This window comes from Notothenia coriiceps, unplaced genomic scaffold, assembly GCF_000735185.1.
Source record: "Notothenia coriiceps isolate Sejong01 unplaced genomic scaffold, NC01 NC01_scaffold00011854, whole genome shotgun sequence".
NCBI classification, from domain to species: domain Eukaryota; kingdom Metazoa; phylum Chordata; class Actinopteri; order Perciformes; family Nototheniidae; genus Notothenia; species Notothenia coriiceps.
In genome coordinates this window covers 438,615-466,068 of record NW_011344555.1, presented here as the reverse complement: position 1 = coordinate 466,068, position 27,454 = coordinate 438,615, and the positions used below count along the sequence as shown (strand labels likewise).

Sequence of the window (27,454 nt, the reverse complement as noted above, 5' to 3'; positions counted from 1 at the left end):
TCGGATCCCCGCCCACTCCTCCTCACTCTGCCCCTCCCTCCACCTCCCGTCGCTCCCACATCCAGCCTCCCTACAGTCACAGGGTTTCTTCCAGGAAGCGCGTCGGGCAGTCGGATGCTCTGCTGGAATGCCTGGGAGAGAGACCATTCTCTTTGTCAATTTCTGAGAGAGAGAGAGAGAGAGAGAGAGAGAGAGAGAGAGAGAGAGAGAGAGAGAGAGAGAGAGAGAGAGAGAGAGAGAGAGAGAGAGAGAGAGAAGGAGAGGAGGAGAGGAGGAGGGGTTGCAATAGGAGAGAGGATCAGACATGGCTTCTAAAGAGATCACTGCTTTTGGTTTCGTGAGTGTGAGCAAAGAAATCACAGGTGGGTAACGACTGCTGCCCGGTTATTTTGGCTCCGTGTTGTGTCTTGTTGCAGGTTGTAACCGCGGACACCCTCGGCGTGTCTGCGTTATGTTGGGATGCTTTTTCTCCGCGCGTCTGCAAACCGAGCAGACGCATTGGAGGATAGTGAGGAGCTACACCTTTACATTCCGTCCTGTGGCTTTCCGGGCCGGCTTTGTCCTTCATGGTGCAATCAGTTATTGTGCAGATGAATAATTTACAGTGAAGGGGAACTATAGCTTGTTTTACATGTGCCCCCTCGGGGAAAAACAGGTATTGAAAAGCCCAGCCTTAGGCCAGAGAGGAAAAGGGGCGTTGTGGGAATTGTGGTGTGTACTCTTGGGTTTCAAAGCGATTTAAATGTTGCACGTTTTTTTTGTTTTTTTTTTACCAAGAAACCTGTCTCAGAATAGGATTCCCTCTGTAAACCTAACCCCTGGAGCGTTTTGTCTTTGTTTTTCTGCTGCCTAATCAGCTAGAGTGCTATAGGCTAGTAATTGCGTGCGTGTGTGCGTGCGAAAGTGAACAGAGAGGGACTGATGGAGGCAGATGTTCACTGTATCTTGCCAACAAAAATGCATAAGCTAAACCAACCCGCGACAGAATGCACAAATATTTAGGATTTTTATCTCAAACAGCAACAGCTTACACATGCCAAAGTCACAGCACAGCAACGCACGCACACACTGAACACATGCTCGTGGGTATCAATGACTCTACTGCTGCGTTAATTACTCCTAATGGCTCTATTAGGCGCACTGTGATGATGATTAATCCACTGGGGTCCATGCCCCCTCCTTCAGTCACCTGCCGGGCGGCTGCACCTCCTCCTCGTGCACCAACTGCACTGACTGACAGGAGGAGCACTGATGGGGGCCCTAAACAACCTGAATATGATCTGAGTTCAGATCTGGATGGATTATTATTAGAGTGTAGCCTTTATTCCGTTTCAGATTGAATCAGATTAACTGTATTAACTAATCTTGTGGTCCTGTCATTTTACAGCAAATGTATTTTCTTTTTTAGGCTCGGAGAGTACGCCCAATCTGTCTTGTAACATACCACCTAGATAATACTGTAATATACTTTTGAAAAGAGGAAAGGTATTCTTATTTTTACTTATGATCCAAAAGAAGAAATACTACAATAACTTTTTTTTTAATCAAAGTCATAACTTCAAAAAGTACAAGAGTGTTAATGTATTGTGTGTCAAATATGTTTCCATTTTTGTAGCACAATGGACCCTGTCAGTGTCTATAATATGAGATTATAAGATTATTATCAATGTTATATTTTGTTTTGTAAAATCTTCTTCTGTAAAGTAAGTATTAGACAAATGTATAGAGTAGGAGGTTTAATAAGAGTTATGTGCACCTAAAGATGGATAAACACTGCTGAAACAAGGGGAAAAGTAGCCTTTCTCTCCAGTGTGACTGTATCAACACCACTAACAAAGCCCAGCGTCTTGGCTTTAGTATTGATTTTCTCATAAACCCATCAGTCTGGAAAGCTGTGTGTAGCCTCAGTAATGGAGAGGCTGAATCATATAATTCCTGCTAGCGACTATATGTGTCTGTGATGTGTCACTGCTGTGTGGTCCCACCCGGGTGAGACTCTTCCCGTGGCACGACAGGCAGTGCTTGTGCCGTATAGGTTAGGGGTCACAGCACTGACAGTGATGTTGTTTGACAGGAACAGCTCTCAGTGAATCATAAACACTGTTACTCCTATGTGTCATTTGCTCTCATAGGAAGAAAATGACACTAAAGCATGTTGTGAATAGTTTTGATAGAAATAGAGTATATCTGTGAATGCACTGGGCAGAACTCATTGAGTGATACAGAGGAACATAACTGTTGTATTTCTTAAATCAATCTTTGTGTCAGCCATACAATTCAGACTTGTTCCCACCAAATGTCGGTCATTTTTGATTCAGAGTAACATGCAGATTGAATTGTATTGCATGGAAGAGGTTTGTAACGTATTTAAAATCATCAGGATCAAATCAGACACAAGAGTTAATTCGATTATTGTATCATCTGAAATGCCACAATGCTGTTCAAATTATAAGATTGACATTTCCTTTAGATAAACAAATAAATACAGAGGTCTACATTCGAGGTTAAGGGGATTTAGAAAATGCAGTTTGACTTTTACTGATTTGATTTGATGTGACATTTCCAAATTGGTCATTTGGATGCTTTTGAACTATTTTTGGAGCATTGAATGGCTTTTATTAGAAGTTTGACTGTATCAAGATGACAGGAAATGAGCTAAAGATAAATGGGGAATAATATTCATCCACATCACTGGCCGGTCTCCAACCAGATACATTGCAGCTAATGGTCAGTAACTTAATACCTGAAACACTGCCGTGCCCCTGTTTGACACCATATACAATATGTTGTAGTGTTTTTAAAGTTTTTTTCACTTTACTTGGAAATCAATTATGACGAGATATGAAAATCAATCTGCAGACAGCAGGTAGATAAACTAAAGTAAGCATATCTCTTCTTATTTTAGTCCAAATCATATATTTCTAACTTTATTTTTCTACTTTTTCATCCACAGAAAGCATCAAGAAGATTATCGATAAATCATCGATCAAGTTTATTTATGGAATCAAGCTTGACGCCAAAAATGGAAAAACAGAGGACAGGATACTGGTAAGCTGCTGCTTTCTGTTTGTTCACTGAGGGGTTTTAATGGGTCTCTATTGAACACTAACACTGGGTTTCTGATGTAGAATAATGTATTCTATAGCCCTTAAAGCAGTCTGATACCTGCACCATGTGCTATCAGATATCTGGAGTGTTAATTGATCTCAGCCACAGTATTGACACCAAGGACAGCACATGTAGAGGCTCTGTATGATTGTGCATCATTAACAAACAGCATGATAACTGTCCGCTCTCTTCTATGGCTGCTGCTGCTGGCAGAATGAATATTGGATAGACAGTATCTGTGGGAGCGGCTGTGCATACCTCCGTGACTACTGTGGAGGCAGTGGGGGGGCCAAGCAGCTCACAGCCTTTGATTCTGGGGTGCTTTCATCAGAGAATATGGGACAGAGATGTGAAATGTCTTTTTGAGTGAGTGAAGCTCAGCCAGCTATCTAGATAAATCTGGGGCAATCAGCTCTTACATTATGGACAAGAAGTCTTCTAGGACCCCGAAAGGAGGAAGCTTTTATTTGCAGAATGCAGTGGACTTGTGCATGAAAGCACACACGGATAACCTACTGTGTTTCTGTGTATATACAGTACCACATCTTTTATTGATTGAAAACTCCTATAAGTGCAGCAAATAAAGCAAGTCTGTGTAAGCAAGATATTTTCCGATTCCCAGGCCAACTGTGAGGAAGTCAGTGTAGTTTTAACACAGTTGTCCCTCGACTCAATGGACGCTTTAATGATTCATCGTGTGATGAGGAGGAGAGTTTTTGCATGTTCAGTCTTTGATATTCAGACACTTCTTTGACATGTCTATCTGTCGGGAACATCTTTCTAATCCACGTCTCATTTACTGCTTCTTCTTAAAAGCTGAACTGGAAAGACTCCTTGCTCCTGCTGGGTGTGCATAGAGGACAGAAAAGAGATTGGAGCATGATCATACGTGCAGGGTTACATTACATCGAAGCTTTGTTCAGGTTGAGATCTGTCACTGTAGGTTGCATGAGTTTATCTTGATTTCTTACAGAGGCGTCAAACAAGAGAAGATTAGACTATCTGTCCTGTTTCAGCCCTCTTGCTTAATTTTACACCGCCATAAGCCTGATGTTTGTGTGGTCTCTCTTTGATGTGGGATACTCGGATTCGTCTCTCTCTCTCATGCTGCATCAGCATGATTTACTCCTGTTTACGCTCTCTAAACTAACTCCCTGTAATGTGATGCAATCTGGTCTTCTTAATCAATTCCTTCAGTCAGTCTTTGTAATGATTGCAGAACCTCCTCTCTCTCCCGCCATCTCTCACACATTTTTGAGTGACTTCATTTCCGACACCTCACATGCTGCGTGGGTGTCTTGGGCCGTCGGTGTGGGGTTCCGACAGGCCTGTGTCAAGCTCCTCTCTCCAAAAAACACAACATTGGAGTGGGAGAGCTCTAATTTAATTACCACTCTTCATTGGGGAGAGACACATGGAGGGGGGGGGGGGCTCTGTCCTGAGGGAGTGTTTTTACCAGAGCCATAGAGGAGAATGGAGTTAATGATTGGGAGTGACGGAGCAGAAGAGGAGAAGAGAAAGAGCCAAGGGCAGAAGTGGAGAGCAGCGAAAAGCCAAACAATCCCTGCACTTTGTTTACCATGATGGAGAGAGACACAGACTTTTTTAGGGTTCAAGGTTCTTTATAGGGTGTGCTTGCAACAAAAATAAATTGCTGCTCATGAACAAGCATCAGGAGCAGAATCAGATTTATCCAACAGTTGCATGACACACGTTTCCATGTTGGGAATAAGTGGATACAGGTAAGGAAAAACTGCATGTGGTCTTTCAGATTGAGATTAAAATCAAACTCAGTTTGCTATTAAATGACCAGCCGGTTCCAAATTCCCATCAACTTTGCATTGCGCTAAAAAATATCCCATGCTCTTATGACTGCAGACGGCAAATTAGCAGAGGTAGTGTAGCAAAACGTGCTAATTTGGGATCCTGACCCAGCATGACCGGCATTTCTGGCTCCGGAGCAGAATCGAGATGTGAAGGAAAACATAATTTACTCCGGACAAAAGGGGGTCCTTTCCTTTAAATTCTGATATTCAAGGTCTGGGGAGATGCTGAATGAGCAGAAATGATTGCCTGCTGAGCCCAAAGCCACACTGCATGACTTAAATCTAATATATTGTATGAGATCATGTTTGCACAGGAGACGTAATGTACTGCTAACTAAATTACATCTAGTATTTGTGAGAATGTGATTAAAATGTTGCAACATGCCGTCATCTTCAGCCTATATCTCAATCTGTTAATGTTAGACAACCTATCTCTGATGCAGAGAGCTTTTAGCTGAATCAATACATGAATATGAAACTGAATTTGTTCCCTCTCATCATTTCCATGGAAACTCCTGGGAGAATTGCCGTTAACTTTCAGTCACACTTACAGTTTCTTATTTCCCCTTTTTTAGGTCCTCACAACATGGCGTCTTTATTTCCTGGCTCCAAAGATTCCCGCTAAGGTACTTCTTACCCCTCTCTGTCTCCATTCACTGTGCAGTATGAAGCTGTTTCTTTCACATTGCCTGCTGAGATCTTTAATTTGTCGACTGTATCCGAACAGGTGGAATCCACGTTCAACTTCTTGGAGATTCGAGCTTTGAATTCCCACCCTGATCACCAGGTAAACAATATTCCTGAACTCTGTACGCACTCAGCTCCACTGTCACAGCGTATTGTTTGTGTGAACAATTGTATAATAGAGTGGTTACATCACTTTGGCCTTCAAGAAATGACAAAAGGCACTTAAAGAACTGGTCGAAGCAACTACAGTGAGATTCAATGGGCTCCTTTTTACTGTTTTCTCTTCTGTTGTTGATTGTGTCAGCAACAGGACTAACTGCTTAGGGACATATTAGGGGAGAAAACGTTTATATTTTAGCCTTTGTTGTCACAAATGATGGCTTTAGTGTGCACCACAGGTCATTAAGCTGCACTCTATCATATTCAGAGGACATTACTATTTAATCTCAATGTTTAGGGCCGGATTTCCCCATCACACTCAACTATCGTATAAAGCCGTATAAATATATACATATCATACAAATGTAATAGTATGCATGATAATTTGAAGTTCCCCCTTGAAGCTGAGCTGTTATTTAATATTTTTATTCTAAAACAGAGAGCTGCTTGAATAATCCCAAAATAGCTATTTTATATTCAACTTATAATAAACTCATTATTGGCTATATAAATTAATAAAAAATAGGTTTAATTTGTATTAGATTGTACTATTTTGTATTTGTCAAACTCAGTGAGTGAAATATAAGATAAACCCCCTCCTTACCATAATACATCTCATACAGTCCCTTACGCTTCCCTTTTCTGTGCAGGTTATCATCGACACTGACAAGACCAGCTACTCACTGAGGTTTGAGTCACGTGACCACCTCAATCATGTGGTCAGCCATATTAATTACGCTCTGTCTCGAATATTCAACAACTCCATTTTTGCGTAAGTATCACAAGAAAAAATATCTGAATACAGAAGATCACATGTCAGAGAGTTTGTATCTTTAATTCACCTTTATGAATGAAATCGCCTGAAGTAAATTATTCCAAACCTTTTGTTCTTTTATCTTTGAAGCCCTTCCATCTGTCATTCAGACAGTGACCTTTCTGAGGGCAGCAGGAAGTATTCACCCAGCTCAGAGACTTCAGTGGAGACTCAGAGGGCGTGTGGTAAAATACACACTATCATCAAACCTGGGAATTTACACACATGCAGTCACACACACACACACACACACACACACACACACACACACACACACACACACACACACACACACACACACACACACACACACACACACACACACACACACCAATTAGGGGCAAATGCACAACAATTGGCAGCCTGGAGAGGAAGTTGGCTCACAAATTTCACAAATGGTGTCCCAGATGCTCTTTTTAAAGTGCTCTGTCACAGAAATAAAAGATTGATAATTTGGACAAATGTTTCTTTGTGCATTTTCCTGCCTTTTCTCTCTTGTTGTAGTTCAAGGAAGCAGCTGTTCACATCCTCTCAGATTCATATTTCTGCCTCTTGTTTTTCCTACTGCCTGCCCCTCTCAGGAGGCTTCTCGGAGACATACGCCGCTCTGTGCGACTATAATGGCATCAGCTGCAAGGAGGAAGTGCAGTGGGTAAGAGCTGTGGGACTGTGCCTGTGTCGCTGTGAGTGCTTTTGAGTGTTACGTACAGCACTGTGCACTAAATGAGGGGGTCATATACTGCAGCAAACAGGCTCATGGGTAATGTTGCTCCTAGGATGTGGACACCATCTATCACTCCCAGGACAGCCGAGAGTTCAACCTGCTGGACTTCAGCCACCTGGAGAGCAGGTGAGGGACGAAGAGCGGGTCAGACACTATAAACTGTATAATGTGGCGCCTCACTTACTTCAGTTTGGATCTATTTCAGGGATTTGGCGGTTATTGTTGCATCGATGGCATACAACACCTGGTTCACTAAACTGTACTGCAAAGACCTGCGGATAGTAAGTATGAACTGTTGAGTTATTAAAACTACTACTTGTTCTCCCATGCTTTTGCAGTCTGTGTTTTTTCAATTGGGGTTTTCTATATTGTTGTGTTTTTAAATGTTTTTACATTGTGTATGAGAGTTTTTCAGTCTCTGGCTATAAGTATGGTTTTATTGTCTCGTGCTTTTATATTTGTTTTGTTATCCTATCGGTTTTGACTAAATGTATTTATGCTGCTTTTTATATATTTATTGATGTACAGCACTTTGGTCAACTCTGTTGTTTAAATGTGCTATATAAATAAAGTTGGATTGGATAAAAGTGGCGTAGAGCTGAAACAAGTGCAATGTTTAGTTATAATGTTTACTTTTTCCTTCAGGGGTCAGAGGTCACTGAGCAGGTCCTGCACACAGTCAGCAAATCATCCAGCCTGGAGGAGATCACTCTGGAGAATGCTGGGTTAAAATCGTACGTTTTTTTGTTACCTCTCTTGATTTTTTTCATCCATTTAATCTTCTATCAACTCACAGGAGAACTACTCAGTCTGTGAAAACAGTTGAAGTGTCTGGGGCTTTGAACGAAGCTCTCTAAAGTCTGACAAATCTCAGAGGGTTTGAGACTTTCTAGTTTTAACAAAGCCTACTTTAGAAACTTTGGGTTTTGAAAGATGTGAAGATTTACCATTCAGGCAGCTCCAATGAACATATCTATTAAGCTGCATTATGGGAAGTGTCTGAGGTTTTCAGAACTTGCACTATATCTGCATGGAACATATCTCTGATGCAAAGATGGGAACTCTTCCTTTTTAAATCTATCCTTTGGAAGTCCATATGAAAGATTACATAATACTAAATCTCTACAATGTCACTTTAAATTGTTGTGTGTGTTTACTTTACAGAGACTTCCCACAGAAGATGTCAGCTGCTCTTTCAGAGAACCCTTCCTCTGTCATCCACTCCCTCAACTTGGCCCACAACTCTCTGGATAACCAAGGTGCAAAGACATTCACTTCTCTTTGGTTGTCTAATTTACTCATCATGTATGGCTGTAATGTCTTCTTTAACTAATTGTTTATACCTTTTGTATGCATGCTGCAGGCGTGTCCAACTTAATTCAGCAGGTGTGTCGCCTCAGCAAGGGTCTTCGTCTCCTCAACCTCTCCAAGACTTCGCTCACCTCCAAAGGTTTGGGCTTGCCTCTCTCCATTTTCTACCTTGCAGTTCCTATTAATGGTTCAATAAAGCCAGAAAGTGTTGCCAAAATTCAACAACTCAACAAAATCAGGTGGAACATGTGGGATATTAAGCCTGTAACAGACTTTTTGAAGCGGTGGATGACTCAACAGCTCTGGTTAGATATAAATGCAGCAGTATAAACCCCCAAAGCCCCAGATGATTCTCCCTCCTGTAGAGCTGTGTTTCATGTTTTGGTCCTGTTATGACTCCATATTGACTTTTGATGTCTTGCGCTGCCCCGCAGGCAGCAAGCCTCCTGTTACCGTCTCATCTTAGCTTGTACCCATCCGAGAATTTAAATATTACATTGAAGCAGGGAGATACTATGCACTGCTTCCCATTACAGCCATTGATACCCGCTGCTGCAGATGTGTATGAATTATGTAAAGGAACAAAATGTTTTGAGTGTTCCCCTTCTTTTAATATTGTACTACTTCCTCCCCGTCTCATCCCTCTCTCTTTCTTTTCATCCGTCTCTCAGGAGTAGTGTCTCTCTCTCAGGCTCTGTGCTCCAGCGATGAATACTCTAACTCTCTCCTGCACCTTGACCTGAGCAAGAACCCCGGGGTCCTCTCGGGGGAGGATTCCTCGGTCAGAAAGCACAACCAATGTGGAAATAAAAACTATATTTATACACCACTTTTCATGCTTAATATAACTTCCTCTCTTTTCTATTTCCAGAACTTGTATCTGTTCTTGTCTCAGCCCAACTGCCTGGTCCATTTGGATCTGTCAGGCACAGATTGCTCTGTGGACACGGTAAGTATTTAATGTCTGGAAACGATCCAATGTTTATGTGCAACAATTAAAATAAATGCATTTCTCTCTCTGCGCTATGCTTAGCCTTGATTAACCGTTTCCACCCTGTGTCTCATGCAGCTATTTGGGGCTCTTCTGAGGGGGTGTTGCGCTGATCTTTCCTTTCTGAATCTTTCCAAAAATTCCTTCTCCCACAGGTTAGTCATATCTTAAAGATTACCTAAACAATTAAGGCAGCCGCAAATCCAAATCTGGATTTCTTTTCACTTTCTTTTTTCATCTTTATCTTCATCTCTTGCTTAATGGGAATTCAGAAATGAGCTTTGTGGGTACATTGTGCTTCATCTGCTGACGCTTCGAACCAGAACTCCTGGCGCTGTCTGCATAGATAAGTTTCATGAATATTTATGCAGAAGCTATCTACCATTTGACCCCACTTGCTCCCCCGCACTCTTACTCCAAAGCAATAGTCACTCTGATTCCCATTCAGTGTCAGTGCTCCTCTTTTCAGCTCTGCTCTCGTATTTAACCACCATGTCAACAATGTGACCTAACCTCTTCTGTGTGGCGGCCTCATTCCCTCCTAATCTCCACTGTCTTTTTATATGCACTAGGAAAGTGAAGGACACGCTGCCGCTGTTAAGTCAGTTCTTCAGCTCGGCCTTCAGCCTCACTTATGTCAGCATGGCCTCTATGAAGCTGCCCCCTGATGTTCTGAGGTACTCGCTATGTCACCTCTCAAACTCCATCCAGATCTGTTTCCTTTTATCTAAACCCTTCTACATTAAAGGACATGAATATCTGCAGTTTCCGCTCCTTATCTGTTCCCCTTCTTTCACTTCTGTCCTTCCTGTCTCCACAGAGCTCTCCTAACAGGGTTAACCTCCAATCCTCATATCAATGACCTTCATCTCGACATCAGTGGCTGTGAGGTAAGAGTTCCCCTCTATCTGCATGGGGCTCTAAGCTGAAGTTAAAGGGATAGCGTCGTATTTCCTCCTCATCTAACTGCAGTTTAAGCTTGTATAAAGTATTTAAAATCAAGAGTTCATCATGTGGGCTCATACTAGAATAAATAAGATTGTTACCTTGTGGAAAACATTTCAAAGAATCTGGTATGTCACTCATTGTATCCTGTATAAATAAATGTACGAGACATTCAGGTTTATGAATGTGAAGAAAAGCTTTGTAGCTGTAGAAAAGCATAAAGTCTGAATGAAATTGTGAGGTAAAACAAAGCTCTAAGCTATGTCTGAAACACAAAGTTCCCACACTCTGATTGACACTGAAGTCACACTTCGGACGACACATTCAAGTCACAAGTACAATGCTTGGCACTGCTTTCACAGCTGAAGTGAAGGCCACAGATCCTCACAGCTGATACAATTTGTACAATTTAGTTCATTCATTATACAGCATTTAGAGTTTTGAATGTAAGCTTTTTTAATATAGGTGAGAAAAGTACAGCTACAATGACTACAGCCACTTGTATTTACTTGTGTAAATGTGTTATTGGGCCTTATTTAATCTCATATTAATTCAGAGTTTTGATTCAGAGTATCCCCCATTGCAAACATTTCTGTAGAACTACTTTATTCAAATAAAAAGACCACAGGAGTAATGTCAGCTGAATTTTCAATTGACCTATGCTGAACGTGTGAGCGACATTTTCATTTTGAGTCTGATTTAGGTTGTACTTACCTAGTTTACTTAGTGAGTTAAGGAGAGAAGCCTGGTTGTACTGCCCCATACTTTTTAATTTGCATATTTTTAAACTTACTAATTTGACTACTAAGCAGTTCTATTAAATGATTTCCAAGATCCTATCACTTCCTGTTAATGCGCACCCAAAGCTTTGATGATTAAAACAGCTCTAGCTTAATAGGATATTTATATATTTACTTGTTTAAAAAGCGCTGAGTCAACTAAATATGTTTTCCCTACCACTGAGCAGAGCTGCTGCAGATCACAGGCAAGGCAGAGCGTACCGTTCAACAAACCTTCACACTGCTTGCAGTAAGGAGATAGATTTGCCATAATATTGCAGACACATAAAAAAGGCATTTGTAAATCTGCCTCAATGTGGAGGAATAGAAAAACTCACCAAAGACTTAAACAATAAAATGGCCTATTTGATTCTCCTTTATCTCTTTCTTTCTCTTCCTACATTGTATTTCTCTCTCTCCAGCTAAGGTCTGCAGGAGCTGCTGTAATCCAGGAGCTCTTCCCCAGGGTCTCCTCTATCGGCACTCTGGATATCTCAGACAACGGTACAGTGGCACGCTTCACCACATCTCTCTGTGACCTTGACTCTTTGTTCTAGAGCAGGCAAGGCTTGAGTAGGATGTTAATGAATCAAGCCATGTTGTGCTCTATATATATATGTGTGTGTGTATGTGTGATGACAGGTCTCGATGCAGACTTGCTCACAGTACTGCCGGCCCTCTCCAGACACCCCTCCCTCAAACACCTTCACCTGGGCAAGAACTTCAACATCAAAAACAGGTGCTGTCGCTGCTCTGTGTCACACTTTGCTGCAGGTTTATTTTTATTTATTTTTTTACAAGTCTTTTTATTTCATTATAGTGTACAATAATCTATGCCATTTCAATTACATTGTAATATAACAGTACACTCACTACACTCCCCCCTCCCTCCCTCCACCCGCACATGCCCACACAGGCAAAACCAGAAAATGCTTATCAAGATAACTTAAACAACGGAGCCATGAACATTTAAAAAACATCAAAGTAAAACAAACAAATAATTATACAATACAGCGACAATGTAGACAATGACAACACCACAACTAGTATTTCCGGCCGTCAGGACTAATAGCCACAGAATGCACCGTTCCATCACTGGTCATATCTCAGATATATTTTCCAAATAAGAAAACAATGGCAACCACAGAGCTTGAAAAATATGTCCACGATTATATTTTTCCAATGTCATTTTCTCCAGAGGTAAAAAATGTGTTCTGATCAATGAAAAGTTTAAATGTTGGGGGACGTTCATTCTTCCAGAATAAAAGTATACATTTCATGGCAAAATATGTTATTGTGATTAGTATTCTGTAATGTTTGGGATTCAGTTTAAAGTTTGGCGTGTCATTTAACAGGAAATGCTGCAGGTTTTTGTGTGCACGTGTGTGTCCGTGAACACGAGGCCGTGCGCGATAGATATGCCAGCTTAAATATACGTGCATGTGATTTGACTTCCGTTTTCATAAGAGGCTGCCGCTCCTCGGGAAGACAGCCCGCCGGCAGCAGGAAATGACTCGCGCAAACTCATCCAGTGGTCTCTCTGTTTGTGTGCAGGGTTCTGGATGAAGCCCTGCAGAAGCTGGTGCAACTCATTCAGGAGGAGGAATGTGTGAGTGATAACAAAGGAAATCGTGAAAACGTACTGGATGATGCAAATGTACCACTAGTTTTACTTAATAATAAATCATCCGACTGCAAAGACACAGAAAAGATCCATGTATTGTGGAAGGCAAACAATATTAACGATAGGAATCATTTACTTAAGATTTGATTCCTGGACACATCATTTTTCCCCATTATGTTTCACTGTACTGTAGATGTGACACTGGATCATTACTTTTTAATTCCTGTGTAACCCTTGGGGCTATATCACTACACTCATGGTAAATAATTCATACATACATCATGTAAAGTCATGTTGGCGAGCAGTCACATTACAGTGCAGTAAATTCACCACTACGCCCCACTTCTCTTTCCACTGTTACACTTGTCTCTACGTTATTTATTCCTACACAACCCCCCCAACACACACACACACACACACACACACACACACACACACACACACACACACACACACACACACACACACACACTGACCTTTTGTTTCCTCTCCAGGCCCTGCAGTCTCTGTCCCTTGTCGACTCGCGCCTGCGCTCTCGGGGGACGGTTCTGGTTAACGCCTTGGGCAGCAACACCTGCCTGAAAAAAGTAGACCTGAGCGGGAACAACATGGACGACATTGGAGCCAAGATGCTAAGCAAAGCCCTGCAGATCAACACCACGCTCAGGTGAAGGGAAATACATGTAGAGAATGTGTATTTATTTGTTAGATTAACTTGCACGTTGCATTAATATTTGTATTCATGCAACTCACCACTTTGCCCTGCAGGAGTGTGACATGGGATCGCAACAACACCTCCGCAGCAGGATTTCTAGATGTTGCCAGAGCACTTGAACAGTAAGAGCATTAAAACATCAACATATTTAGAAACAGTGATATATGTTCCTTCTTTTTAAGAGCTTTTGAAACATTGGTGGGTGGATGAATGTTTACATTTGCATTGTCAACGGAGAAAATTGTTTGCTTTCCACTTTTCTATCCTAAATGGTACAGGCTTACCTTTAGGCTAAGGATGATATGGTTGCAAATATGAAAGTATTACTCACTCGTCGCATGGCATAGGAGGGATATTTTAGGATGAGCTCTGTCCATTGGGGATTAACCTTAACTAACCCTTGAATCTGTAACCTACTTTATTTTTTCTCTGTGGTCATTTACTGTCTCTTTCAATAACTTTACGCTTCATCTGTCCCTTCCTCTTCCTGCTTCCTCTCTAAGTAACTTCATCCTGCAGTACATGCCTCTACCCCTAAGTGACATCAGCCAGGCGTACCGCAGTGCCCCCGAGAGGACAGAGCAGGCACTGACCAAGGTTGGCAATCAGAGACAAGCCACTGTAACAGTTCTTGTCAGAAATGAAACTTAAATGAAACGGAATAAACAAAAACGGGGAGATTTGATTAAGCTTATATACGTTTTTTTAATCATTTGCTTTTGAACCATTCTTTCTTCAATGGCTTTGGACAAGATACCAGCACCATTTGAGGTTTCAGACCAATAAACTGTATCCAAATAGATTCATTTTTTCAAACAACAACATGTCAAATCTGCCGGATATCCCATCTTGAGTAATCCACCTGCTGTAGTAGAAATGTATAGAGGCCCTGTTTCCCTAAAGCATCTCAGATCATCAGCCTCATGATTTTCAAGATAATATTTGGGCGTACAGGGTCGTTTAGAGGGTTTTTTCTTTCACAACAACTATCTTAAGTTTTCCCAAAGCAGTTACAATCGTTTATTTTTTAAATAACAATGTATCAAATTACATTGTGTCCCATATTGAATCTCTTTAGGCTCTGTTTTTGGTCGCTATCAACTCCTGTGGGAAATAACTGGCTCTTTAGCTGCTAAAAGCTCTGCTGTTTTATTCAGCACTCTGCTAAATGTGTCTGTCTGCTGTTTGGCGCTGAGGAGGTATTGTAGACTATAGAGTGTTTATTCTGGAAATAACTGCCTGTTGCGGCTGGAAAACAATACTGAGAGCAGAGAGAGGGAGCCCAAACAGTAAAACTGCAGCGGCACAGCTAAACTATGAGCTGAAACTTTCTGTAAAGTGGAGACAAGCTGCAGAGAGTAAAATGTAAGTCTTGGAAATAATATAATTGAAAAATGGTATGATTACAATAGCTTACTATAAAAAGGAAGCTTAATTGGCAATAATTGGTCAGAGCTTATAGCTGGCTGCACTTAAAGATTCATATTAAAGTACATTTAAGAAAGTTAACTTCGATCAATTCCGTTTTGCTTGGAGGCAGACTGTGCTGGAAAAAGTACACATTTGAACTGAAACAACATTGTGTTTAGAAAAAGAAATATGGAAACTGAAACCTCAGGAAAGTAAAAATGTTGCCATAGGAGGTTAATAATTCATCTGCAGTTTGTGATTATTTGTGATACTGCAGCAAACGTAAACAAATAGAACAACTCCAGTTTCCTACATCTTTCTCCATGAGTGCTGCAGTAATTTCTGGAGTTGTTAGACTGTACATTTAATAAGTGTTTCATTATTATATTTTCCTTTTTGCCAGTTCCCACTTTCCCCCAGAAATGTGCTCATTTAACCTCAAACGCTACAATAAACAGTACAGTAATCAGAATAAAAGTAGATAACCAAAACAAAAGAACAGCAAAGAAACTTGAAGTTTAAAGAATCTGGTGTTAGCCTCAAGTGGGAAGAAGTTACTAGAACTGTGTTCATTTCTACAAAAAAAGGTTTTAAGAGGGTTCGTAAGATGGATTCTACAAACATCTCAGCCTCGAGAGGTTTTGGGGAAATAGGGCAAAGACATTTGAAAACGAAAATGAGACAGCAGCCTCTTCTCTGCATCCCTTTTCTCTGCTTTATTGCACTTTATTTCCTCAACAATCTGTCTGTTGCATCATCGCCTCGTCTTTCCCGTCTGTCCTCTTTAGTGTTTTTGTAGCCAGTTTATTTTCCTCACTTTTCTGCCTCCCAGATCCAGCGCTCTCTGGTGAGGAACAACCAGACTCAGCGCTTCTCTCAGAGGCAGGCGCTGCGGCTGCACCAGGGCCTGGTCACCAGCACTTCCGAACAGGTATCACTCCCTCCTCCTGCCGTATGTGTTTTATTTATGATTGCGCTCTCAACACTCCCCCGCCTGTCTGTTTCCAAGGTGATGGAGCGCCTCTGCGTGCGTGTCCAGCAGCAGGTGTGTGTGTTACGAGGCGCCGGAGAGATGGAGGAGATTCAAGCTGCTAAACAAGTGTTAAAAGAGGCCAGGAACTCCCGCGCTGTGAGTGATGTGAAATGTGTGAGCGTACTATATGCATGACTGTCACACAGACATTGAAATATGTGTTTTCTCTTCTTTAAGCTGTACCCTTCACTGTGTGAGCTGGCTCATGTGCTGTCTGTGGACGGGCCGGTGCGGCAGAAACTGGACTCTCTGGCTGGAGAACTCGCCAAAGCTGCAGACAAAGAGCTGCAGGTAGATCTAACAGCTTCTTTCAACACCATGATCTCTCTCGTTATATGAGTTACTGGTCATAATGTCCAGGGGCTTTTCACACGGAGAGAAAACATACACATGTTGAGAGGAAACTGCATCTCAAAAAACCACCCAAATTCCAAACTTCATTGTATCACAACAGTAGCGTAACTATCGACGGTGCAGCCGGCCCAGAGCAGAAACAAATATGAACCAAATCATAAGATAATGCACTACCCAGAGCCGGCCAGGGGCCCATGCAAAAAAACTAAATATATATTTTTATTTTTTTGAGGCCCCAATGGCATTGACCGGTTCACGCAGTCTTCAAAGTAACCAAGCAACCTAAATTAATTTGTAATTTGTCTGTCCAATGACCTTGCTCCCTTTCATGTCATGTGATACCTTGTGTGACGAGCGAACTGTTTAATCAACATGTACTGTACTGTAGCTAGCGGCAGCAAGTTTGGCAGCATTGTAAAAAATGTAATAGCTTGCATTTATAATGTACAGCAAACCAAAGCACAAGAGCAGCGCTCAAAAGAGAAAGGACAAGAGAGAGTGTATGTCCGTGCATGTGTGAGCGCATCAGCGTGCACTTATGTTTGGGGTGATGGGGGGCCCAAAACAATATTTGCACCGGGGCCAATCACATGTTACGCCACTGCATCACAACAAAAGGTGTTCATCTGTGGAATAACTGTAATGATGAGCTGAAATACTGTGCAACTTTATCGAAACTACAACAATTATTTAGAAACCAAATCCTGAATGGTTCTGAGCAGGACCTGTGAAGTGATGCTTGCTATGTCTTGTTGTTGTAAAAGTTATTTGTTTTTGGGTTCCTTTTTTTGTAAAAATACATTATTTGTTTAAAACAATGAATCAAATATCACGGATTCTGATGACGATGACCAAAACTTTTATTTTCATGAACTATGTACGCTAGAGGGGGTAGGACCAGAAACGTTTTTAAGCTTCTTCTTGCCCCTTTTGAACATTATGGAAACTATTTGAGAATTTTTGTATACCTTGAACGTTTTTTTATATTGCTTCTCTTCGTTATAATAATAATAATAATTATTGTTTGTTTTGTTTCTAACATGTTCAATAAATTGACTAATACAAAGAAATCGCTGGTATCCATTGCAGGTGATCGTGGACTCCATGGTGTCCCTTTGTTGTGAGCTCTGCCCTATATCTTCTTCTGCGGCAGAGAGGCTAAGTCCTCCACTATCATCCGTCTCCGAGCGCGTGTCCATCCCTCGCTCTGCCATCCGGACAGCTCTGATGGAGAGAGCGGCGCAGGACATCCACCGAGCCTTAGAGTAAGAGACAGATGTGGAAAAGCAAAAAGGGAGCGCCGCAATAAAGGCTTGAATTTGATAACTATGTTATTGATTTCTTCTCACTTCTCCAAACCTTTTTCCGTCCATCTCTCCCTCTCCCCAAACACAATATTTTGCAGAGAAGTGAAGCTGTCTGTGGTTTCTTATCTTACAAACTCCATCGTTGACCAGATCCTGCAGGAGCTCTACGCCACCCATAAGACCCTGGTAAATAATAACCAAATATCTGTTTCTGTGACACTTTTCATGCAGAGATGCAGCCCAAAGTGCTCAAGAGTACAAGATTAGATTAAAAATAGACAATAAGTAATAGCAATAGTGAGAGAAAAACAATGGTCTATTTTTGGCAATTTCCAAAGATGAAAAATGATGTTGTTGCGACCTTGACTAATTCAATTATATTCATAGCCTAAAATAGATCCTACATCTGTGTTTTGATTTTCTTTGACAGGCTAGCAAACACTGAATGCAGTCTCTGTCTTTGTGCTTTTGAACTTACAAATAGGTTTTTTGTTTTCTGCTCATTTCTGTAAAAAAATATGTTTTACTCCAGTTGTTAACATCAATGAGACAGGAGTGAAATACTTATCGCAATATGTTGGATGCATGAAGACTAAGTCGACGACAAAGGGACTGAAGAGTGTTTTCTTTCTCAGAATCGGCAGATGTCTCATTTTAAACGCTGGGACGGGACCTGTGAGGACGGGACTGGCTGGAGGTTCAACAGAAACAGAGACTCTCTGGACATCACAGATGAGGAGTTCAGCACCAGCATAGTGAGAGTCAATATATAAACATATAACCATCTTTTCATTTGTCCTATAGTATCTGTGGTACAGTTGCATTCCAATACTTCACATTATTGAGATTTGAACTCCTCAAACTCATTTTAGTCACCATCGCATTTTGTACATTTTTTATATATTGTTACAATCTTAATCAGTTATCTCCTGCTTCAATCTCCCATTTCTGTCTGGCATGAACAGTCTAGTTGCTGGTGGGAGTTTTTTTTTTTTTTAAATGATAGTGTTAGGACTTGGAAATGTGTTGTTTTTAGTCCTACAGTATATGCATCAATGAATATGTCGACTAAATATAATTTAATAGAATATATCTTTATTGTCATCATACAAAGTACAACAACATTTCTTTGGCAACTCTCACAGCAGTAAAAAATAGACACAAATAAGGTAGTAGTGAGGTCAGTGCAACGAGATACAATTCAATGTCAATGTGCATATTTACACTTACAGTTTAAAAACGTTAAATGTACAAAACTGTATAATGTAGTGTATTTCTTTAAACTAGCCACTTTCCTCCGCTTGGTTACCAAAGAAATATAATTGGGCAGCACTTCTAACCAAAAAGCACAGCTTCAGTTATGGATGGCTGTATTGATGGATTTTCCTCTGGGTTCTGGCATTTGAAATATTACACTGACTGTCTTGACAGACGAACCAAAGGTCAACATTTGAAAAGCCCCAACACCTCCACTCGAGACGTTTCAACAATACTTGGATTGATGATGTATTGTCACTTCAATCGTGTTCTGGCCTTCGGAAGTTTAGACAGGAGTGGTTTGATTAAAAGCCTTTTAATCCTTCACAATTACCTTATCTGTATCGTCAAGCAGCTCAATACTCTGACAAGATGTCAGTATACTGTTTCTCTGACGATATCTCAACTATCTGCCATAAACCCAAGGCTTTCTTCATAGTAATAGGTTCAGTCATTATCTTCTACTTCTATTCCTTGATGTCTACTCTAAAACCTGCCGGGAATTCCCCTAACTCAAAGTTTAAAATGATTTGTGTCCAATCTCCTCATTTATTATTTGGGAAAGCTCTTGTGTCTCCCACCTGCAACCTATTATATTAACCTTGGTTTGTTAATAATGTTTTGTAATCAGGGATTCAGGGAGTGGAAGAGCTCTGAATCAGCCTTTTTAGTGGTCTTGAACGACCTGCTCTTAGCCCTGTTGGTGAAAGTGCTATTTTACAATGTACTGTATTACCTATTGGCTTATGACTATAACACGTATAATGTTTACCAAGTTAACAATACTATTTCAACTTGTAGAGTGGAACCAGTTGGAGTTTAAATTCTGACCTGATGATGTTGCTTCATTATATAAGAGGATCACCAAAGGGAGAGTTGTAAGTCCAACAAATGAAATGACAATTGATATGACTATTGTGGAGAAATGTCCATAAAAAGCACAAATGTGAACCGAATTGTGGCGCTACAGGAAACGTTTGGGGACTATCAAAGTAAATAGGACTCATTCCCTCTGCACCTTGAAAATCTGGGAAACAATTCACAGCAATCCATCCAATAGTTGTTGAGATATTGGACCAAAGTGGTGGACTAACTGACTCCTAGGGATTGCCACTAGCAAAGCTAAACTCAAACAGCTATCTGCCATGGTTTATACTTTGCAGAACCTATTTTTGCAATTTCTCATACTGAGTTAAGCCTTTATAGACACACATTTCTCTTCTTAGATTCAGTTTCCTTCCGCTCAAAATATGTTCTGTCCTTGACAACCCAAGTTATGCACAGTTTGTTATTCACCAACCTTTGTATGTCCCAGTATGTGTTTGCTATTTTATATTGACCGTTTTTACATGTTGAATTTCAGCTCCGCTTGATGCTTTGTTTTAAAAAAATTGACTTGATGTAGCTTAACTTCACTGACAAAAGCACTGATGGCCTGAAGGAGGGCTTGTATTATTTGTGCTACTTGACATGTTTACTCACTTAATGGTTGTATGCCTTACCCCTCAGCTTCTCTGTTTCTTTCTTTCGTTTTTCCATCCCAGGATACAATAGCCATTACGAAGCGCAGCTCGAGAACAAGACGAATTCGACCTGTCTCCACCAGGCTGAGTGAGTACCGCTGTAAATCCTCTTTCCCGTCCAGCTCTGACCCCATCCTGTCTCTTTCAGGATTCCATTAGTGTTTTCTCTGTTGACTCTTTTCCCCCTTTCCCGTAACTTGTTCTGAGTAGTCTTTTAATGTCTCTTTTAATCTGGCCCGAGACAAGACTGAGTCAGTAAATCTCAGAGCAGTAGCAGATTGTTTTAAATTGTCTTGAAGCTGAAACAATTCCCACCTCTTGTCTCGTCTGCCTGCTCAGTGTCTTGCCCTCACATCTTCTTTAATGTCTTCACCTGTTATCAGGTCTCTGTGACGACTCCAGCTCCTCTCCACCCCCCTCGGTGCCGTCATACTCCTCCCCGCTATCCCGCTCGGAATCCTGGGAGGGCCTGTCGGACCTGCCTACACAGGGTCTGCCACTCCACCATGTGACACGGGTTAGGCCGAGGCCTCCGCGGAGGCACAAAGGAGGACACATCCCTGCTGATACTGTAAGGAGGGTTTGATCTCTGCACCTTTTGATATCTAAAGAAATGTGAATTTTGCATTTATGATTCCAGCATACACTACTTAGTCTTAGCTTATCTACACACAAGTAATGTATACCATCTATCCATCTATCTATCTATCTATCTATCTATCTATCTATCTATCTATCTATCTATCCATCTATCTATTCGTGTATACATAATTCCGCCCTTTTCTAATGTTCATGCCTGCTGGCAGAGACTCCTGTCTTTGTCTGAGGTAATCCATACAAAGTGGATGGCTGCAATTGCATTATTTCATCTCACTGAAGCCAGTATAATCCATTTGTTTTATTGCAATTCAGATCATTCACAATGAAGCCCAGTGCAAGTAAATTGACCTCACTAAAAAGAGTTTGTTTTTATGTTTGTGTGTGCACAGCATTCCAGTGAAAATGGAGGAATAAGCCCCCTTGATGACGGGCTCCCAGATTTCTATACCAAAAGAGTTCTCCCTGACAGGCAAGAGTTTATTTACTATTATCGTTTCCAAAAGATTATCCCCTGAATTTACATTTTTTTGGGTAACTGCTGTTCGAAGTTTTTGGATTGAGTTCTTACATCATATTTTTTAAACCAATTTACAACGTCTTAATACTTACTTAGGATACTACAGGGAATCCATCAAAGTGAGAATTTTGTCCCATTTAAGTTATCGCTGCGTGGTGATGGTCATCAATAACTGCTTAACAAATCTTCTGTTATAAGAGAGTTATCTCCTGACACAAATCTATTACAGTAAATACAAGAATAAGAGAATACGACTTTTCTTCTTGGTTTGATGCTCCAGTAATATAGCTTCGGAAGAAAAAACACTTTCACAGCGTATTGAATTAAATGGACACCTGTGGTTGAAATCACTGTATCGGTGACAAGAAATGATTATGAATTGTGCTTTGGGAATAGTAAGTAGTGTACCTTAAGTATCTTTACCAAATATAGTTAACAGCAATATTAGACAATAACAAGATTTGTAAACCATCAATATAAAACATGATCTAATAAGAGTGTATCACAAAAAGGAGATAATATGAGAAGAATAAATGACACGATCACAGTAAAAGCTAGTGACGGTGTAAGGTGTAGCTTCAAAGGAAAGGTAACAATGATATAACCATGGCTGATGCCTTTAGTGCCATAACGATCAACATAAACTGGATCTAAATGAATACAAACCATCATATCAGGCTAGATTTAGAATTGAATTAATCACATATTCCTTTAAGTAAAGAAAAAGTCATGAAACATGATTAACTCTGCAGTTTCCTTATGAAATCTTAAGGCAATGACATTTCAATTAGCATGATGCTTGTAAAAACACCCACAATCAAACAGTTACCGACAGCTGGTTTTCTGAGGCTTTATTTCAATTGGCTTACGGTGAGTTTGTTGTGTCTCATATCTCAGGAAGGTTGTGTTTCTCTGACCTGTGTGTTGTCTGTTTTTGAAGTTCCCCCATCGTGAGGTTCAGCTTCAGTTCAGCACATCTTCAGGGCTGTTCGTACATTCAGAGGCAATTGAATCTGATGTCCATCATCTTTGCTCAATCATAACATAAATTGAGTCACTCTTTGATGATTAAAGAAGCTGGAGCTGGCTGTTTGGAGCATTTGGCTAACAAGACATGATTGGTTTTCTTGTGTCTGCATGTTGTTGATCAAAGGGCTCTCAGACTCAGGAAGCAGAGGTGTTTTTTTACCCATCTTTAAAGATGATTTCGGTTGTTTGTCACTGACAGCTAGTCAAGTTGTTACATTTGTGATTGGTCTGCTTTGTAAATGTACATTTTGTCCTACAGTAATCATGCAAATGAAATTAAAGAAAAATATAAGTGCCAAAACATGCAGAACCAAAGTGTCCCATTAGCGAACGATGGAGCACTTTATTTTGGTGGAGTTAAATTTAGGAACAGCTGCCACAATTTATCAGAATAATATTGCTTCCTTCCTCACTGCAGATCGTCAGGTTAAATCAGTGCTTTTACTGTAATATGATATCATTTATGACATAAAAAAGTGCACTGTAGATGAATCATAAAGACATGTAGCCTAGCAACACTAAAATTGCAGATGTACCAGAAGAAAAGCAGACGAAGAGCCGGCCAGGATCGTTGTATGACTTCAGTAACATCCTTTCAGAGATTACCGGACAGCCTGTGTGACATTGAACCTCTCTCACGTCTTTCAGTCAGCTGTCCTCTCTGCACAAAGCGCACTCGCTGAGGAGGAAGAAGAGGAGAAATATGCTGGCCATCTTCGGTTTTCGCAAGAACCGCAACCAAACTTTGTCCAATCAGGAACCGGAGTCTGAAGCAGAGGTTTATTCAGACGGGTGTCACTTTGTGACCACAGCAGCCACAGGGTTCGTGTATGCACAAACACAACCCACACACTCTATATATCACTCTATATAATAGATATAACTATATAATATAAATAGGGCCCGGAAACACAATGCCTATTCACTAGATTACAATACATTCACACAATCCTTCCATATTCTACTGCCCAGCTTCACTTGGTCTCTTATTTTTTCTTATTAGAGCAATCAGCAGCACTTAACTCCATAAATACTCGAGCAAATATCACTTTAAATCTCCCTCAAATCTGTGTTGAGAGGATAAATGGCTGATAGCTGTCGGAATGCAGGCATGCTGAAACCACCGTGTGAACACAGATGTAAATGACAGCCGGTGGCTCAGATTCATGATCCGACCGTCAGCAAAGTGATTAGAGATGAACACGCTGCATGTCAAATACAGATTAGGATGGCAACACAGCTGGTATCTGCAAGAAAAATGACAATTATTCTGCTCTCACAACTTGTTACATTTGAGTTTGACGTTTTATTTTTTGAATCTGGAAAAAGAAGCAGCAATTTAAATCTAATGCAGGCTAACATCTTTAATGTCTTTCCAACTTTTAGGACAGCCACAGAGAATGTATACACACTCCTTCAGCCTCCGAGGTCCTCTGCAAGAGCTGGATCTCCTGGTGAAGGGGCCGATGGGAAAACTAATGATCACCAGGGGGAAAATGCTTTAGTTTTAAGTCCGCCACCTGTGCCGGGCATCCCTCACCCGGGCATGGGAGGAAGCAAACACCGCTTCTTTTCTCCCAGAGAGGTACAGAAATTGTAACCTGCCAAATTAATTTCTCTGTCTTTGTCTCGTATAATATGTTTTCATGCCTCTCGTGTTTTGACAGAAATCTGAAGTGGACGCTGTGTTTGAGCATCCGTCAGAGTCAGACAGGTACTGGATGGACAACAAACAAAGGGCAGGAGACACTCTGCACCCAGACAAGCCGTGGATAGAGGCCAGGCAAGGGGACCAACCAGCAGAGAAACACGCAGAAAGACAGCGGTTTGAAAGCAGGCCGCAAGACAGAACACCTGGAGAGCCGAAGACAATAGAACGACAACCAGACAGGTACTGGACCGAGAGCAGACACTTGGACAGACAGTGGACTGTTGACAGACACACCCAGCGGCAGATTGACAGAAAGATAGAGAGGCAGTGGATGGGCGGCAGACAGATAGACAGATTGTGGTCAGAGAACAGGCCCACAGACTTACAGGTGGACAACCAGGGGACAGAGAGCAGACAAGGAAGCAAAAAGACAGAGCGACAGGTGCAGACGCTTATTTTGTCTCAAAGGCCGCTGCCTCCGTACCCGTCGGACAGGACGCCTTCGCCAAAACAGGATAAGGATCCTCTGAAAAGCACAGAGGCAACAGCTCCAGACTGGCATCAGCAGGACACGCAGGACAGAGACAGACAAATGTGTCCCGACGCTGGTGGAGGGTTCACAGAGGGATGGAGGAGCAGCGGAGGAGGAGGAGGGGGTCGAGCTGCTTCCTGTTTATCTAAACCCGATCCCCCGCCACAAAGCAGCAAACCTTTATTGTCCAAACTGAGAACCAGACACCGCCTCGAGAGCGCAGACACTCTACCAGGTACGTCACTGTCAGACATGTTTTTGTGCTGAAGGTTAGAAAGGAGGTTTGAGCTTTTTATAAGAGTTTTCAGTTGCATTCGTTGTGTCTAAACATTTCACAGTGTAGATTATAAAGATTTCTTCTTGAATTGTATGTACAGAGGAGGAAGGCGAGGTAGAGGAGCATGGAAAGACGGAAAAGAACGAGAGAGAAAAAAGAAGAGACTCGGAGGGTCACCCTCCTCCGATTCCAGAAAAGGTGTGTAATTTATATCCATGCATGGTTTGATTAGTGTCAAAGAACAAATATTTCCATCAGTAGTTACTGTAAATGTATAGCAAATGTATACAGGGCTTTTTCTCTTAATTCATTTGATTTGTTCATGGTTTGTGTTCTGATCCTGAACAGCCAAAGATGTCCCCGTATGTAACATTTCCAAAGGAATCAGCCAATGAGAGGAACCTACCTCCCCCTCCTGTCCCACCTCCTACCAACAAGCCTCTGCACGGGTTACCAGACCGAGCTGCAAGTCAAGGTAACGCCACTGAAAATCCATTCAATCGACTTGAATTAGTTTTAACAGGTGTAACTAAAAAGTCTAGTTGTGTTCACATTAGTATGAGGAAATGGCAAGTTGGGCCTTAACAGTGATTGTGCATCGGGTTACTTCTTGGACAGGCACAGTGACTTCTTGGATTCAACAATATATTTGCTCCCAGCCAAGAAATTGTCTGGCTAATAACACACCATAAAAGTAGAACTTCTCTGGTGTCTTCTCATTTGTACGAACAAAATAAAGAAGATATTACGAGTGCTGTTAAGAGGATTTCGATTTTTTTTAATTTCATACATGTTCTTCAGGTGATGAAGGATTAAGACCTCAGGCACCGGTGAAACCCCAGAGAAACAGAAAGGCCATGTCTTGTGACGCAGGTACAGTTTGGCTTTTCTCAATCACACTTCATACTTTTCTTAGTTATCAAACATGCTTCTACACTGTATTATATTTAAGTTGAGAGTTTATGTTTATCTGTGTGTAAAGCGTCTGTATCTAATTGTTCATTTGTGTGTTTTTTTGTCCTCACTGAACTCAGGCACTGACAGGGAAAGCCCTAATAGCGTTGAGAAGCCCCCAAATCGCAAACCCCCTGTGAAAAAACCTAGACTACCCCAAAACAGAAATAAGTCACTGGACATGTCTGGTACACGTCTTACTGTTTTTATTTGTGTGTGTGTGTGTGTGTGTGTGTGTGTGTGTGTGTGTGTGTGTGTGTGTGTGTGTGTGTGTGTGTGTGTGTGTGTGTGTGTGTGTGTGTGTGTGTGTGTCATGACAAAGAGTGTGATTGTCAAACACAATGGATTGTGGATTATGATTATTAAATGTATTTCATCAGACAAAATGTAAATATAAAATACAATAGAATAATCAAAATCAGAAAGCCTTTATTGTTCCCACAGTGGGTAATTTACAACGTCAAAGCAGCAATGTACTGTACAGATAAAAAAAAAAAAAAAAAAAAAAAAAGATTAGACTTGCATATTATTAAGAATATAAACAGACAATTACACCACGGTTAAAAAAAAGTAATTGACCATAAAAAAAAAAAGATTGAAAGAGCCGGTAATGTTAAAGTTACCGGCTCTTTCGATATATATATAAATATATATATATATAATATGCGTGCATAGATCAATTTCAGTGATATTTTTTTATAAGACTCCCTGCCAATAATCATTTTCTTGGTTTAATTTCACAGACGGCTTCGACTCAGCCTCTAGTCACAGCGAGCTCTTGTGATTCCCGGGAAAATTCACCCACCGCTGTCCGGCCAAAGCGTTGTCATGACAACTATGGAGCATTTAATCCAACGAGGAAACAAAGAAACGACACGAAGAGGGGGAGGGTCAGGGAGAAAATGTGTGACAGACATCATAAAGCATCAGCCTCTGTTGAAACACTCGGACTGCGTCTTGGTTTTCCTCTCACATTAAAACTCTTTTTTGTGGCTTCAGTATTTGAACAGTGTTTGCTACTTTAGAATAACCCAAATGATCATTGTCTTTTGTGTTGGTGGACCGTTGGCCGAGTGTTGGAGCATAGTGGCTTTACCAAACAGAAAATAAAAACATGTCTTTGTTAGAATCAGATTTCTTAAATCTGCAATGCATTTTTGACTGCTGATACAGTGAATTGCCTTGGTTGACACTTGAAAATGAGTTGCTTCTTATCAGATGAAACTTGATGATTTATATCTAGTTTGGCTTTCAGGAACTGAAAGTTAATATATTTTATAGAGAAAAAAATATTATGTATGAGCACCCTCACTGTATGAATAAAAAA

The 27,454-nt window shown here is 41.0% G+C and overlaps 1 protein-coding gene across 2 annotated transcripts; it reads left to right on the top strand.

Moving 5' to 3' along the window:
- The first annotated feature begins 229 nt into the window (after positions 1-229).
- carmil3 (capping protein regulator and myosin 1 linker 3) lies at positions 230-27,454 on the top strand. Of its 2 annotated transcripts, XM_010773046.1 has the most exons (40): positions 230-362; positions 2,954-3,048; positions 5,510-5,560; positions 5,662-5,721; positions 6,431-6,552; positions 6,685-6,779; positions 7,176-7,246; positions 7,371-7,444; positions 7,524-7,599; positions 7,964-8,052; positions 8,483-8,577; positions 8,682-8,768; positions 9,301-9,410; positions 9,501-9,578; positions 9,699-9,775; positions 10,193-10,297; positions 10,441-10,510; positions 11,767-11,848; positions 11,987-12,083; positions 12,899-12,953; positions 13,463-13,635; positions 13,737-13,805; positions 14,187-14,280; positions 15,926-16,024; positions 16,103-16,222; positions 16,304-16,417; positions 17,570-17,745; positions 17,886-17,973; positions 18,423-18,542; positions 20,589-20,655; positions 20,951-21,138; positions 21,557-21,636; positions 23,362-23,535; positions 24,100-24,298; positions 24,381-25,131; positions 25,274-25,371; positions 25,522-25,648; positions 25,975-26,046; positions 26,208-26,315; positions 26,871-27,454. In XM_010773046.1, the coding sequence occupies exons 1-40, from the start codon at positions 305-307 to the stop codon at positions 26,909-26,911; spliced, it is 4,605 nt and encodes a 1,534-aa protein (XP_010771348.1). In that variant the 5' UTR covers positions 230-304; the 3' UTR covers positions 26,912-27,454. The 2 variants fall into 2 exon arrangements, with proteins under 2 accessions (XP_010771348.1, XP_010771350.1); XM_010773048.1 differs by lacking the exon at positions 26,208-26,315.

Excerpts from the sequence above, each read along its gene's own strand:
- carmil3 (XM_010773046.1), top strand. The coding sequence starts at position 305 with ATGGCTTCTAAAGAGATCACTGCTTTTGGTTTCGTGAGTGTGAGCAAA. Across the intron at positions 5,722-6,430 it reads ATTCCCACCCTGATCACCAG|GTTATCATCGACACTGACAA; the intron begins GTAAACAATATT and ends TTTTCTGTGCAG. Across the intron at positions 21,139-21,556 it reads GACACATCCCTGCTGATACT|CATTCCAGTGAAAATGGAGG; the intron begins GTAAGGAGGGTT and ends GTGTGTGCACAG.